The 15,049-nt window shown below is 60.3% G+C and overlaps 1 protein-coding gene across 1 annotated transcript; it reads right to left on the bottom strand.

Annotated features, from left to right (window-relative positions):
- Nucleotides 1–3,956: 3,956 nt before the first annotated feature.
- Nucleotides 3,957–13,323, bottom strand: PTMA (prothymosin alpha). Its single transcript, XM_074912001.1, has 5 exons — nt 13,102–13,323; nt 8,633–8,704; nt 7,858–7,951; nt 5,272–5,345; nt 3,957–4,815 (listed from the first exon to the last, which is right to left on the bottom strand). Exons 1-5 carry the CDS (start codon nt 13,306–13,308, stop codon nt 4,768–4,770), a joined length of 495 nt encoding a protein of 164 aa, XP_074768102.1. The 5' UTR covers nt 13,309–13,323; the 3' UTR covers nt 3,957–4,767.
- Between the last annotated feature and the right edge of the window lie 1,726 nt (nt 13,324–15,049).

Here is a 15,049-nt window from a genome sequence, read left to right as displayed (position 1 = left end):
TATCTTTGCTATGTGGGATGAGCCAAGACCAGCCAAGGGCCCCAGGCTGCTCCAGCCCGCTCCCGAGGGGTCCGCTCCCCTGAACACCTCACACCCTGAGCCATTGCTCTGCCAGAGGAACAGCTCTTCATGTTTATTTTCAGCGGCAACACACCAGAAGTGCTTGAGATCTTGAGGAGTCATGCCTGGAAGGCAGTTTCACTCATCAGACTCTTAAGTCAATGCCAATTATTTGCCCAGACACAAACTGCACTAGTAACCCCATCCTGTGTCTAGTTTGGAGTCCAAGTCCTGCATTCCCCACAGGCAGGTTCTCCACCAAGCTCTCAAGGTGCTCCAAATTTCACAAAGGTTGTCAAGATGAAACAAGAAGAGTTTTGGATGAGGCTGAGAGCTACAGCTGGTGCAGGACAAGCTTGAGCTGATGAAACAGGTCCTAACCTACTACAGACAGGAGGTCAGGACTGGAGTTAGGTCAGCTGGTCCAGTCCAGTTACCCACAGGGCGTGAGCTCAGCCCCACTGGTTACACCAGCTGTGACCTTTGGTAGCACAACTCCACTGGTGCGTTGCATTTCAGGCTGACCACGTGGAAGTTGCTCTCAGTTCACCCGGTTGTTCAGCCACATGCAGGACACAGTTGCTCCAGCCGAGGTCCAGCCACAGCAGAGCCCTTGGGAAGGGCTGTCCTTGGTCAAAGAAGCTGCCCGTACACATCAGTACAACCTAAGTCCTTCCAGGCACCCTGCAGCTCTCCTGATGGCTACATTTGGGAGCTACCTGGGCTATCCTCAGGGGTCAGCAGCCAGCTAGCACACCCCAGAACAGCTTCAGCCATTCGCCTCCATGGTCTCCAGGACCAACAGAGTCCCACCAGGATTCAGACCACCCACAGCACATGGGTCACATCTGCAGGCAAGGGGCAGCACAAGCAATACTTCTGCTCTGTGGGTTACAGCTGAACACATGGCCTGTGAAGCTCCAGGTGAGGGACCCAGCATCAAGACACCACGCCTGAAGGCACACAATAGCCACACGCTCTTCACCTCCAGTTCCCTGACATCAGCCTCACAAGGAGCCTGGCCCTGGTCACCAGGCAGCAGCTGAGATCATCTTCAACACAGCAGAGGCAGGTGGAACTCTCCAGGTCCCAGCAGGCAGCCCCTGGCACAAGGCCAGCTCACCCTGGGAGACCATTTCTAAGATCCTTGGTGGTGCCTTCAGCTGGCACAACTCCTGCAAGCCCTCTCCTTGCTGAGAGGGACCTGCTGCTCCCAGTCCCCATCCCAAGACATCACCGAGGGGAGCAATCCCTGTAGCGTTCTGGATTCCCACAGAACTCCCAGTGCAGCATCAGGCACCAAATGAAACAAAGAGCCACCTTCAAGCCTGCATTCCCCCCAGGGCCATAGAAGCAGAAACTTCTGTCAAAAAACCACCACTCATCCAGCCTCAGCCCTGAGCAGCCTTTATACCCCTCGGTGAGGTGTGGCTGCCCCTGATTGGCTGGGCCAGTGGACAGGTGGCAGCTGCGGATTGGCTCAGAGCAGTCTCCCGCACCCTGCAATTGGTGAGACAGCAGAGACAAGTGGCGGCACGTGGTTGGCTGGGGGCAAGCACCAGGTGGCAGATCGTGATTGGTCAGGCCTGGGTGTTGCTTGACTGTGGTTGGTGGAGGCAGCACAGGGGAGGGAGGGACAAGTGGCAGCGTGGGATTGGCTGGGAGCCTGTGGCAGTGTGTGGGGATTGGCTGGGGCCGGGTGGCCGGGCAGTGGGGCAGAGGAGGGGGTTCCCTGCAGTGGCCCATGTACTGAGCTGTGCCCAGTCTCAGCCCCCAGCACTGGGACCAGCTTGTCCCCTCCCTGCTCCGTGCCTGGAGCAGCACCTGCCCTCTCTGCACCCAAGCCATGGGAGCACATCCAGGGGGCACGGGGTGACGGGGGGGGCAAAGACTCCCCCGGGACCCTGCCACAAGGGGATAGGGACGGGGCACAGGAACACCGGGGCTGCCCTGCACAGCTGGAGGCGAAGGAGCGGGGCTTGTGCTCCCCATCGCCAGTGGCCACGGGGCTCACGGCAGCCAGGCGAGGACCAGGAGCTGTGGGGCTGGGGGCTCCCCCTGGCCTGCCCTCTCCTCACCCCTGGCTGCTCCGTGCCCTGCCCATCACCAGCCTGTTCGGCTGGGAGGTGGGGGGCAGTCTCCAGTTTTACCCCACACCCCCATCCACACCAAAGAGGACCCTACTACCCAAGACCCCCAAGTTTGGGGGGGACTGCAGGCCCTAGGACAGGTTCTGCTCTGCTGTGGGGGGCAGTAAGGCCACCGCCCCCCTTAAATCTCCCAACCGAGGGCTTCACACCAGCTGTGCATGCAGGCTCCCCACGTTTCGGTGACGCATGGAGCCTGCTCTCACCGGCTCCTCAGCTGCAGAAACTTATTTGAATAATTTGCCTCGCAAATCTGTGAGCGCCAGCTTGAACTGCACGTCATCAGAGCCCACCGCTGTGCACGAGCTGGGCGCGGGGCAGCCGCAGCGGGGACACGGGCACGGCCCCTGGCGCTGGGCAGCAAAGCACCACCCAGCCGCACGGTGACACTCGGCAGCGCTGTCTGCCGCTCCCACGTTGTCACATCCCACCGGGGACACCAGAGCACCCGCTAACCAAATCTAGCGCTGGCCTCCAGCCCTGCCCTGAGCGCCCCATCATCTCAGCAGGTGAGAGGGAGGCCTGGATCCAGCCCCTGAATCGAGGCAGTAAATCTGATAAGCTATCAGCTAGCACCATGATTACTTGGATAATTAAGGACAAGGAGCCAGATTTTGAGCTTATTTTCCACTGGTGTAAACAGTGTAAGTGACCTGGCTGCTCCCAGGGATCAGGAGGAGCTGTGACCCTTGCAGCCAGAGCAGTAAATGCATGATGGCTCCTCTTCTTTTAAAAAAAATAGAATAAAAAAATCACCCTCCAGCATCTCAACGCTAACTGCCAGGATTGCAGGGTGAGAGGAGGAAACGAGTAATTTCTGGGCGGGTCAGCGGGGGAAAGGGGACTCGCCGGAGCCAGGGCGAGAGTTTGGGAGGCACAGCTACGTGGCGGGTTCCTCCAAAGGGGTGTCTGCACACCTGGCAGAGCAGGCTGAGCTCCAATGCCCTAGAGGAGGGAGGAGAAATGAATTGGAGGAAGGTTAGGAGCAAAGCAGCAGAGGTGGAGGCTGTTACAGCAGTTTTGGTTTGGTTAGAGCACACAGACAGCCCAGCCTGCCTCCCGGGTCCCACCACCAAGCCTCTCCTAACTTGGCACCCCAGAAATTGCGGGGTGGGCGGTGCAGGCTGGAACACCCCTCAGGAACCAGTTCTGGCTGAACTGAATCCCCACTGGAGCCGCCTCCTCCAGCACACCCCTCCTACCCTGCTGTAAACATGCCTCGCACAGCCCAAAGGAGGGGGAGGCACTTGCAGGGCCTCAGCGCCCCCCAGCCCACAAGGGGAGGGTCGCCCGCCCACAGCAGACGCGGAAGTTCTAGGATGGGTTTCTCATCCCTCCTGCACCAGCCAAACACTCCCCACCAAACCTGACTGCAGAGGGAGAGCAGCGCTGCCGAACAGCCCCTCCCCAGGCACCCCAGCTCACCTCCCGTGGGCATGTTTTGCAGCTGCCCCGTGCCCACCGCTCCCCGGGAGCAGCGGGAGGGTGCAGGATGGGGTGAAGGCCACGCTGCAGCCCCGCACCAGCAGCAGGGGAAGGCCCAGCGCTGCAGCCAGCAGGTGGGACCACAGACACCACCCCCCCATCAACACCCTGCACGCCTCTGCCCTCTCTCCAACTCTCTTCCCAGCCCAAGTCCAAAGCAAAGAAAGAAAGGAAGAAGAGAAAGGGGAGAAAGAAATAAAAAACTAAAACAAATGAAAACCAAAACAAAAAGCAGCAGTTGGGAGGCAGCCTTGTTAGGACAACTCAGCAAAATAAAATTCCGGTTTATTGTTGGACAACATTGTTTCACACATACATCAAACAGGCCAAAAAAAAAGAAAAAAATAAAAATAAACAGCAACTTCATAGACAGAAAAAAAAAAAGAAAACCTTTTTATCTTTGGCCTTGCCACCTCATACAAACCACGATCTATGGTACAGCTAAAGTACATACACAAAAAAAGTTACTGGAATGCTCAGAATAAGATTGTAAATTTTTTTTTTTTGCATTTTTGTCTTTTTTTTTTTTAATTTTTTTACAAGGTTTTGTTTTATTCTCCTTTGAGATAATGGTTTGGGCCTGGTCACACCACAAGTAAAGTCAGAGATAGGTAACAAGAGAGATATACACTTCAAAGCCCCCCTTTTGGTCAATCCGAGATCACTTAAAAATGGCGGACCTCCTAACAATATGTACAAAAATATAAAATGTAAATAAAAAATACAAACAAATTCTCCTTTAAAGTACTTTTAAGAAAGAAAGCAGGGCCTTGAAGTTTTGGTGCTTGGGGGTAGGGGGTCTGTGGGGGAAGGGGGGTTTCTCTCCCCGCTAACGGGCGAATCGTTTCGTATGTTCGTTGAGTGGCAGCGCCGCGCCGGGGGGCCGGGGACGGGGTTCACTCTACTTGGTGAGGATGACCACGGCGGAGGGGGGAGGAAGGGGGGGTGTGTGTGGGTAGGGGGTTGCATCAGGAGGGAAGGGGGGGGGGTCCCAAGGGTGAAGAGGACGCGCTGGCCTTTTTTGTTGGTTTGTTTTCCTCCTTATTTAAAAAAAAAAATAATAATAATTTGCTGCCTAGTCATCTTCATCGGTTTTCTGCTTCTTGGGATCGACGTCGTCGTCCTGGGGGGAAAGCAAAGCCGTCAGGAGAGGGGCTGGGGAGCGGGGCTGCCGGGGGGCTGGGGAGCTCCCCACCAAGGCGGGAGGGCAGTGAGGCAGGAGATGGTTTTGGGTCCCCTTCCCACCTCAGGGACAAGTACAGAGCAACACCAGTGTTTTACCCCCTGTGCAAACAATGTCCTCTCGCAGCCAGCTCGGGGAGCCCCTGAGCACCCCTGCCCTGGCCCCCACGAGCACCCTTGGGCTCCCCAACCCCGGGGCCAGTGGCTCCGTGCAGCCAGAGAGGACACCCCACTAACCGGGTCAGCGTATAAACGGAACTGGGCCGCGTCCCCAGAGGGGCACGGGGAGTGCTCAGGCAGGGCGTCCCAGCCCCTGAGCCCAGCCTGGCCCCCTTGAAGCTCCCCCAGAGCCCTCTGGGGAGATGGGCAGCTCCAAAGGGCTGGGTTTCCTTCCTACCTCGTCGTCCTCAGCTGCCCGTTTGCCTGTGGCTCCCTCAGCTTCGTCGTCTTCATCGCCATCCTCCTCCTCACCTGCAGGGAGAAGCGGAAGGTCAGACCCTCCTGGAGGGTTACAGCACCGTGCACCTCCCCACATGGCGATGTCTTCCCAGGTAGCACAGACACTGTGCAGCACAGCAGTTCCCCAGGACACGGTGGGGGACTTTTGGGGCATCTCCCAACTGAATTAACCCACCAAAGGGGAAATAAGGATTGGCAGCATCAAGCCTGGCTCACACCATGTTTCTAGCACAAGCAACAGGACAGCAAAGCCACCACCTACCACAAGTGCCAAAGTCACAGCAAAAAGGGGAGGGGAGAAAAAAAAAAGGGGGGGAAGAGGAAAAAACTCTTTTCTAGTGGCTGCTCTGCCTAACCGTTCCAGATTATTTCTGCTTCCCTTTGCTGCTATTAGCCCATCTTTAATGAGTTAAGAGAGCCAGAACACATTAGTTCTGAGTCAGAACACTTTCTAATTATCAGAACAGCAAACAAATGCTACAAACTTATCTTACAGCCAGAGAGGAGGATGAGCAGAGAGCTCTGGGCTTTGACCCACTTTGAGCTCAAATAGGCCAGTGGATCAGAACGAGCAGGTCCATCACCTTCGACCAGTTTTGGGGGGTCAGGGGCAAGACCAGAGGCCCCAGAGTAGGAGCAACCTCTCGGCTGCCAAGACGAGTCTCTTGTGTAACAGGAGACCCTACTAAAACTTAGAGCGTTAAGGCCAGTAAGCTGGCTTTAAACCAGTGCCACAAGTGCATAGACAGCCGGGGGGATTAAGGTCAGCCCATCCTCCCTTCCCCTCCTCTGCCCAGCGTGTGCCCAGCCACGGCGTGGCCCATGCGGTGGGAAGGGCCAAGATTAGCTCCCAGCGATGGATCAACACCCCAGCAGCCATCGCATGCACTGGGCTGGCTGGCGCGTCAGGTGACAGCGCCAAGCTGATTGGGAGCATTTTTAGTTCTTTGAGCTGCTTTAAGCAAATCAAATAATAAGATGGAATGGGGAGAAGAGTGAAGAAAGAAAAAAATTATATATACCCTCAAGCACCCCTTTGCTGTCAAACTCCAGGATGGAGTTTGGCCACAAGTGGTGGAAAAAAAAGCTGATGCAACCTGCGCTCGCTGCCTTTAAATCTCTCTCCTGCAGTGTTCAGCTGCTCAGGTGCAGCTCTCAGGCAGGGATCACCTGAGGGCAGCGGGCACAGCCGGACAGAGCCCATGCAGGATCCCGGCGAGGCGTCAGCTCCTCCAAGCACCGCGTGCCAAGTCGTGCCTGCGCTCGGCGAGCTGGGAAGAGCAGGGCTGGCGCTGCAGGACCGAAGCTCCCCAGGCTTGTCACAGCAGTATCCAAGCAACACTTCCACCCCACACACATGCGCGGGCAGCACACCCATCCCTACTCCTGCCCGAGGGGAGCTGGGAGACGAGGCAAACGTTTCCCACTCTTCCACCCCAAAAGCAGGGCTGGAGGTAGGGGGACTCAGGACAGCATACGGCAGCACTGTGCTCTGTCCCCAGGGGTTAAAATCCCAAGTACAAAAAAGGGCCACGGTTCCGTTTTTCCTAGTGAACCAGTCCCTACCAAAGGGCAGAGCAGGCAGCAGGCTGATGAGAGCAGAATGCTACCCCAAAGGAGGCAGCTTTCCCTGCTTACACTGTCCGAACAGGCGCTGGCCTAACGGTCACTAAATTTTCAGCCCTGTCCCAGTCTCCCAAAACTAACTAACAGGTTAGTAGGTCAGCCCATAAACCAAAAATTCACATGGAATTAACCTAGTAACAGCTAATCAAGGGTTCATTTCAGCATAACAAGAACGGTTCTCTCCCAGCCTTAACGAGCGATAAAAATAAACAATGTTATTCATCCAAGCAGATCTTGGGGAAAAAAATAATAACAGGGAGGGTGAGAAGTGATTCGGCAAGTCACTGCTGGATTTCTGGTGGCTGCTGCCAAAACCCACTTCCAGGCTGGGTCAGGTCAGGAAGCAGGGGAGGGCAGGCGGACGCCGGGACCCTGCAGACACAGGGAAGGCTCGAAGCAGCCTGGCAGCAGGTTCCTCTGCCTGCTTCCACAGGGCATCCAGCCCGGAAAGGGCTGGGAGGGGACCACATCAGCCTCTCAGCACACTGCTCCACAACCAAGAATGGTGACAATAGGCCATCCAAGGCTGTCGCCATCCCACGGGCCAGCACTCGCATCTGCAGCAGCCGCTGTGATCACAGGAGCCAAGGGCAGGTTTTACTATTCGCACGGAAGGGCTAATGCGCTTATTCAGCGCCGCGGTACGGTGCTGTCTGGCTGGAGGAGGGAGGAAGGAAGGAATCTGCCCTCAACCTGCTGGAAGGGATTCAAGGCTGACTTCACTCCCAGCACTGGTGGCCTGGGCAAGCGAGGAAGGAGTGAGCCTGGCTGGAGAAAGCCACCTGGCCACAGCCGCGAGGGGGAGATGCTGCTCTCGGCTCTCCTCTGCTTCCCGGAGCCTGCTGTCCAGAGCAGGACGCAGGCTGGGATGGGGGCAGGGGGGAACAAAGAAAGTTACCATCACCCTCTTCCTCCTCGTCCTCTTCCTCACCACCTTCCTCTTCCTCTTCGTCTACTTCGTTGTCAGCCTCCTGCTCTCCGTTTTCCTCGTTCTCCTTGGCAAGACAAAACATCACTTAAAAAAATGCACTGGGGAAGGGAGAAGGGGGAAGAGATGTTCAGCAGAAGTGCGTGTCCCCACCTTTCCTGCCTAAAGCCAAGCACCAGCCCACCAGAGCCCCAGGCGTGCGTCCCGCTTCCTGCCTGCCTCTACACGAGGCGGGCAGCCCAAGCATGAAGGATCAAGGCTAGAGTAACGGGGCTGCAGCCTGGAGGCCAAGACAAAGACTGCAAAGGCTATTGTGACACACTGAAATGCAGCAGAGTGAGTTTCCCCCAGCATGTTACAAATAGGAAACGAACCAGTTTACTTGTACACAATGTGTTTCCCCCGCTCAACTGATTGTAACACTTTAATTATAGGATATTCCCCCCCCCCCCTCTTTTCCAACACCCAAGGAGGAGGTGGCACCTCACTCGGCTTTCAGGGAGGGGATACAAGCCCAGCCCTTCCTTTCTGCACACACATGAACTACCCACAGGCTCAGGAGCATCTGCTGAACCTGAAGCCCCAAAGACTTGAGGTCTCTGCACAGCATGGTGCTGTCATTTGGAAGGGTCTCCTCTCAGCGGGGCTGGGGACAAGTTCACAGCAAAAGAAAGGAGAGAGAGGAAAATAAAGAGGCATTGGGGTGTAAGGGCTGCCTCTCCCTGCAGATTGTAGCCATACTCACAGCGTTGCCGTTGGCCGGTGCATCTCTGCCATTTTCTGTTTCTTCAACAACTTCCTTCTTCTCTTTTAGATCCTGGAAGGAGCAGAAAAGCATAGAGATGTCATCCCAATTCCAGCTGCCTGGGTCAGAGAAGCTGCACATGAGGTGTGAAAAACACAGTCCAAGATAGAGCAAGCAGGAGCTGGTTTCTCTTCACACCGATTTGCTCTGCGATTTGGTCACCACATTCTGGCTCCTCTTTGGGAACGGGAGAGCGTAGGGGAGAATCTCAATCCAAGTCAGCCTTGCCAGAGAGCAGCTATCTAAAAAAGAGACTGCTCTGTTTCACCTCTGAGCTCCCAAACAGACAGAGCTGGCCGCCTGCATATGCTCAACAGCAGCAGAGCTGGCTGATTGCCCATCTTAGCACAGTCCACGCAAGCTCCTGCAATGCCATGGAGAGCCGACAGCCCCATCCAATGCACAGGCTCTGCCAGCCCAGGGCTGGGGACGTCCACGGCTGCTTGGTACCTTCGCAGCAGGAACAAATCCCAGAGACTTGTTAGCAGAGACCATGGTCTCTGCCCTGCCTTGGGAAAATCATACAGCAAATATTACATGCCTGGTCTTTCTCACAGCAGCAGAAAGGAGACTCCAGTATCCAGCTCGCAGCTTTAAGTGTAACAGGATGGGGCGGGGGAAGAAGTCTATTTTTACACTGCTCCAAGAGCTGTGCCTGGCTAGTTCGGTTCAGATCTCCACTGCGAACAGAGCGAGAGGAGAGCAGGAGCTTGTGTGTTTTTGCTATTGATCACTGTCAAAATGTCATGCCAAGTCGCTCGGCAAACAGGCTGAGAGGATCCAACTTTATGTTCCCGCATAAAGAACACTTGGATTTAACACTGGCATCTCTGCTTGCATCCTCCTCCCCTTCTGTTCCTCCATCAGCTGGAGCGAGATCCTTCAGCACAAGGAGCGTTACCCCAGCCAAGGAAAGCAGAGAGGCCCTTCCCTGGGGCCAGCAGCACAGCCGCACAGCCGGCTTCAGCAGAACCACGAGGTGTTTAGAAGTTGCTGGCAGCTCCCTACTCCGCTGCAGCAGCGGCAGTGAGCGGCTTTGCCCCCCTCCTGCCCGCCCTTTGCGACTGCTTGCAGCCCACAGCCAGCGGGCACTTTCACTCCCCCTGAACCGTTGTCACTTCCTCGCGGGAATGCCGGCAGGTATGAGCAGGGTCCTGGCCCTGCTAGTGGGACTGTGCTCCGTTTTCGGAGGGTTGCTACCACCCTGCAGGCTTGTTTAGGTGAGACAGCACAGAGGTTTTAGACCACCAGGTTATTTAAACCACTCAGACCCAGATGGGCACACACAGACGCTGTTACCAGAGGCACCTAGGCTGCCAGTGCACCAAGGAAAGGCTTTCTTTGGAAGGAAGCTTTGGGGCGGCTACACCTGTTGATCAAACCTCACCTAAATCAAACCAGCATCCCAGGAGCCTGGGGTAAAACAAAAACACAAGCTCCCTCCTCCTCCTTCTACTGCTCACATATAAATCCCAGGCCGTCTCCTCCATGCTGCCCAATTCCACCACAGTTTTACACCGTCAGCAGCTCCGGCTCCCTTAGTCCCCAGAGGCTGATCAGAAGCATTTAACCTCTCGCACACCATTGCGCTGCTGCATTCAGCAGGCACTGTCTCCCATCAGGCACACGGGCATGAGGGCGACAAAGCATTTCCCAAGTTAACTGCAGAGCAAATCAAGCAGTCAGAGTTTCCACATCTCAGCATGCCTGACGGTTCTTTTCAAAGAGTCGTTCACAAAATGTAAGTGATTCTCCTGGTGAAGGAACAACTCATTCTTGGGGATTTTAGCTGGACAGATCTCCAGCCCTGACCTTTCCTGCACCGCTAAAGACGTTCTCAGTTAACGACCATCAGGATGCCAGGTCATGAAGTTTGTGCTAGCAGGGTTGCAGAGAGGACCACAGCTTCTCCCTTTCCCCAGGCCCAGTCCAATACAAACAGACAGATGTGTACAGCAGCCTCCAAACCGGGAGTCCATGCAGCAGGACTGCTTTAGCTCCAAAGCTTTGACAGAGCCTCTAATTATAGGTGTGGTGAGGCTGTTTGTCCATAAAATAGCAATGGTGTTTAGTCATACACCCAACTGCCCGGGAAGCGCTACCTTTGCTGCTGCTCCGCTCCCGGGACACGAGCCCCAGCAACTGCCGGTGCACCGCGGCTCCTGGCGGGGCCGGATCCCGGCGGAAAGGCCCGGGAGTGCCCGGCCCCGCTCGCCCACCGCCCCGGCAAGCAGCCGCGCCCGCGCCTCCCGCCAGCAGGGGGCGCCTCCCGCGGGCAGGGCCCGCCCCGCGCCGCCACGCGCCCGGCCGCCGTTCGAACCGCGCGCCACTCCCCGCGCCCCTCTCATTGGCCGCCCGCCAGCGCGCCGGGCCCGCGCCCCGCGGGATGCCGGGAAGTGTAGTCCCGGCGGGGGCGGCGCGGAGGACTCCCGCTCCCAGGGGGCGGCGCGGGCAAGGCCGCACGTGGTGGGCGCCCCGCGGCACGGCGGCGGCGGCCGGGGGCGGCGCTCGGCGCGGAGCCACCGCCCGGGCGGGGCGGGACACCCCCCACCCCACCCCCCGCCTTCCCCGCCTCCCGGGAACGCTCCGGACGGCGAGGCGGGACGAGGGCGAACGGCCCCGGTGCCTCCGCGCTGCACACCGCCCCCCTCCCGCCACCGGGTGCGTGCGGCTGGGGGGTCACCTTGCCGCCGTGCGCGCTTCCGCCCGCCCCGCAGCACCGACCCCCCGTGTCCTCCCCCCCACTCCCGGGAGGGCGATCCGGGGACGAGCCCCCTTCCCCCGCGCTGTAAAGGGCAGGGGAAGGTTAACGGCAAACTTGGCCCCGTTCCCCCGGGGAGGGATGGGGATCGACCCGCCTCGCCGCTTCCCGGAGAGCCGGAGGCAGTGGGGACCGAGCCGCAGCCCCGGAGCGGAGGCAGGGCAGGCGGCGGGGGTGGGGTGGGGGGGCACGGCTGTGGGAGCGGGAAACAGAAGTGAAATCGAAATCTGCCAGAAACGGCGTTTTGTTGGTTGTTTTTTTGCAAACCCTCCTCCCTTACCGGATTTATTTTTTTTTCCTCCTTTTTCCCCCCCAGTCCCGCTTCCCCCGAGCGCGCCTCGACCCGGTGCCGGCCGGGGCGCAGGGTGAGGAGGCCCCCCCGGACACGGCCGCCCCATCCCCCGCCGACTTCCCACGCACCCGCCCGGGCCGGGTCGGGTCCCCCCGCAACTTTCCCGGCTGCGGCCCCGGTCTCGACGGGGCGCATCTCCGGCCATGGCCCGACGGGGAGCGCAGCCCGCCCGGGTGCCCGCTGCCCCCGGGGGACGCTCCGCCGCGGCTCGCAGACAAAGGCGGACGCCGGGAGCCGCAGCGGGGACTCCCGGGAGAGCGTGTACCGGCGCTCCTCAACCGCTCCCCATCACTCCCGGTACCGACTCCCAAAGTTATCCCGCTGCGAGGAGCTCGGCCCGGGGCCAGAGCCCCCAGCCCCGCCGGGGCAACTCCGAAAATAGCAACTGCCCCCTCCCTCCGCCTCCGGGGCGACTCCGAAATAGCAACCCCCCGCCATACGGGGCAGCTCCGACACAGCGACTGCCCCCCCACCCCCTTCCGGGGGGATAACTCCGAAATAGCAACTGCCCCCCCCTTCCTCCGGGGGTAACACCGACATAGCAATTGCCCCCCCAATCCCGCATCAACCGGGCGCAACTCCGAAACAGCAACCGCCGCCCCCCCAGTCTCTTCTCAGGAGCAACTCCACAACAGTCACTGCCGTCCGTGTCCGTCCCCCCCCAGCCCGCCGGTGCATGTTCCGGAGCGCCCCCGCCCCACAGGGACGGGGCCGAGCGGGACCCAAGTTTGACGGGGCTGTCAAGCTCCCTCAGCGGATTGAATGAGGCGAGCGCTGCCCGCCACCGCCATCCCCCCGCCGCAGACGGGTACCGAGGCGCAACCGTGCTTCCCCCTCACCCCCCCCTCACCCCCCCAATCCCTCCCCGAGCCCCTCCGCGGCGGGACGGCCCCACCGCCACCGCCGCTGTCCCCGGGAAGGCGGGAGGGAGCGGGCCGCGGCGCCCGGCGCGGCACGGCGGGGCTCGCAGCACCGGCGAGGGCGGCGAGCACGTTTCCCGCACGCTGTAGACAAAGAAACGGCGGAGGCAGCTCCGCACGGCGAGCGCGGCGGCCTCGTACCGAGCCCCACCGCGAACTTCAACAAGGGGAGGGGGCAGCGGGAAGGCGTGAACGGGATAAAAAAAAAAAATTGTAAAAGGGAAAAAGATTTTTTTTAAAAAAAGCCGAAAATCGCTCGCGGGGAAAAAAAAAAAAAAAAACAGAGGCGGAAAAAAAAAGCGGCGAGTGGGGTGTAGGGGGGAGGAGGAGGGAGGTGTGGAGGAGGGGGGGGGCGAGTCGCGGGGCGGCGGCTCACCTTGGCGGAGATCTCGGCGCTGGTGTCCACGGCCGTGTCGGACATGGCGGGGGCGTGCGGGGCTGTGGCGGGGCTGTGGCGGCGGGCGGCGGCGCGGGCAGAACAATGCCAAGATGGCTTTGCGCGAGCCAGTGGGGACTCACGCGGCGCCACGGCGCTTCTTATAGAGCCGGGGGCGGCGCGCGCGCTGCCCCGCGCCGCGCCCATTGGCCGCGCGCGCCGCGGCCGCCGTCGCCCATTGGCCGCGGCGCAAACAATGGGCACGGCCGCTTAAAGCGGCAGGAGCCGGCGCCGCCGACACTGCGGCGATGAGTTCGGGCCCGGTCTCAGCGTGGGCGAGGCGCGGGAGGTGGGCGGGGAAAGCCACGCCCCCTTCCCCCCCTCCCCTCCCTTCGCACCGCCCCCGCCGCCTCCGCCCCGCCCCACCGTGTGAGGCAGCGGGAGGGCGGGAGCTCACCCCCCCACCGCACCCCCCCGCTCCCCGGCCGCCGCAGCCAGCCCGCATGTCTGCGGAGGGGCGGGAGGCGTGCGCGCCCGCCCGCGGAGGGGAGGAAAAATCATAAGAGTTAAAAATAATAATAATAGCAATGCGGGAAAACCGGCGCTGCCCCCCCCCCCCTTCCCCAGCACCCCGCTTCCCCGGGGCCTCCCCGCGCTCGGGGAACGGTGCCCGCCCGCAGCGGCCGGTAGTGCCGGAGCAGGCGGGAGGGTACCGGGGACCCCCGGCCCCCTCGGCCGCCGCCGGGGTAATCCCCCTCCACCCCCTCCCCGCGCAACCTGCGCCGTGTTTTCAGCGCCGCGGAAACTTTTGCCACAACAACAACCGCCGCCCCCGGGGGGAGCGGGGGAGGGGCGGGCAGCGGAGCCCGCCGGGGGTGCCGGCCGCCGCGCAGAAATGCGGGATTCCCACCCATTTGCCGATTTTATAATTAAAACAATAAAGAAAAAACCCAAAGCGCACTCAGCCCGCCTCATCGCCCCTCTCCCCCCCCCCCCCCCCCACACCTTTCGCGAGCTCAAGGCTTGGCACGCACCGGGAACTTCCCCGCACTCCCCCCTCCGCAGCCCGCCGTTACAGCAGGCCGCGGCTCCCCCCCCCCCCCCCCGCCGCCGCTTGCGGGCATCGGGGCCACCTCTGCCCCCCCCTCCGCCGCCGCGGGGAAACGGGGCACCGACGCGGCGAGCGAGGGGGCTCTGCCACACTCAAGATGGCGCCGAGAGACCTTCGTGGGGTAACCACACGGTTTTGCCGCCAGCCGGGAGCCGCTTCGCAGCCCGCGACGGCCCCGCGGGTGAGGCAGCGCCGCTCGTAAGCGTCCCCCGTGCGGAAGAGGCGAAGGAAAAGGCGAGGGAGGAAGAAAAACCACCTCGAGACGGAGCAGCACCTCTGCCACACTCAATATGGCTGCCAGGCCGCAGCAATAGTCGGTAGAGCCTGTCCTCGGAGGGCGGGATATAGGGATCGGGTAATGCGGATTGGCTGAGAGCGCTGAGCGAACGCTGTGCTGACGCTTTGCGGCGTCTTATTGGCTGAAGCGCCTGTCTGTCTAAAGCGGAGTGGTTTTGAAAATCCGGAGCGAGAGCGGGGCGGAGCGCTGGAGCGGAGCTGGGGCCATGGGGCTGGGGGTATGGAGCACCCTGCAGGGGAGCGACCCCCCCCCAGGGGCTGCCGCGGGCAGAGGGTGCGCTTCTCCCGGCTGCTGGGAGCCGAGCTACCCCTGGGCTCCCCCTCCACAGCTTCAGGAGAGCTACGGAGGAGCTACGGCAGCCTCTGCACCGCCTGGCACCGGGCGTCGCGGCACGAGGCGTCATGGCGCCGGCTTCCCTCACCACATCCCCACACGCACCCGGCGGCTGGACACCGAGGCCACAGGGCCCCGTTTCCAGGACAAAACGTCCCTCACACGAAACACTGCAGCACCACGAACAGGCTGGTCTATGCCTGATC

This window comes from Athene noctua, chromosome 8 (genome assembly GCF_965140245.1).
Source record: "Athene noctua chromosome 8, bAthNoc1.hap1.1, whole genome shotgun sequence".
In the NCBI taxonomy this organism is placed as follows: Eukaryota; Metazoa; Chordata; class Aves; order Strigiformes; family Strigidae; genus Athene; species Athene noctua.
This window is presented reverse-complemented; position numbering and strand designations above follow the sequence as displayed.

Excerpts from the sequence above, each read along its gene's own strand:
- PTMA (XM_074912001.1), bottom strand. The coding sequence starts at position 13,308 with ATGGGCGCGGCGCGGGGCAGCGCGCGCGCCGCCCCCGGCTCTATAAGA. Across the intron at positions 7,952-8,632 it reads CACCGGCCAACGGCAACGCT|AACGAGGAAAACGGAGAGCA; the intron begins GTGAGTATGGCT and ends CTTGCCAAGGAG. Across the intron at positions 4,816-5,271 it reads GGGCAGCTGAGGACGACGAG|GACGACGACGTCGATCCCAA; the intron begins GTAGGAAGGAAA and ends CTTTCCCCCCAG.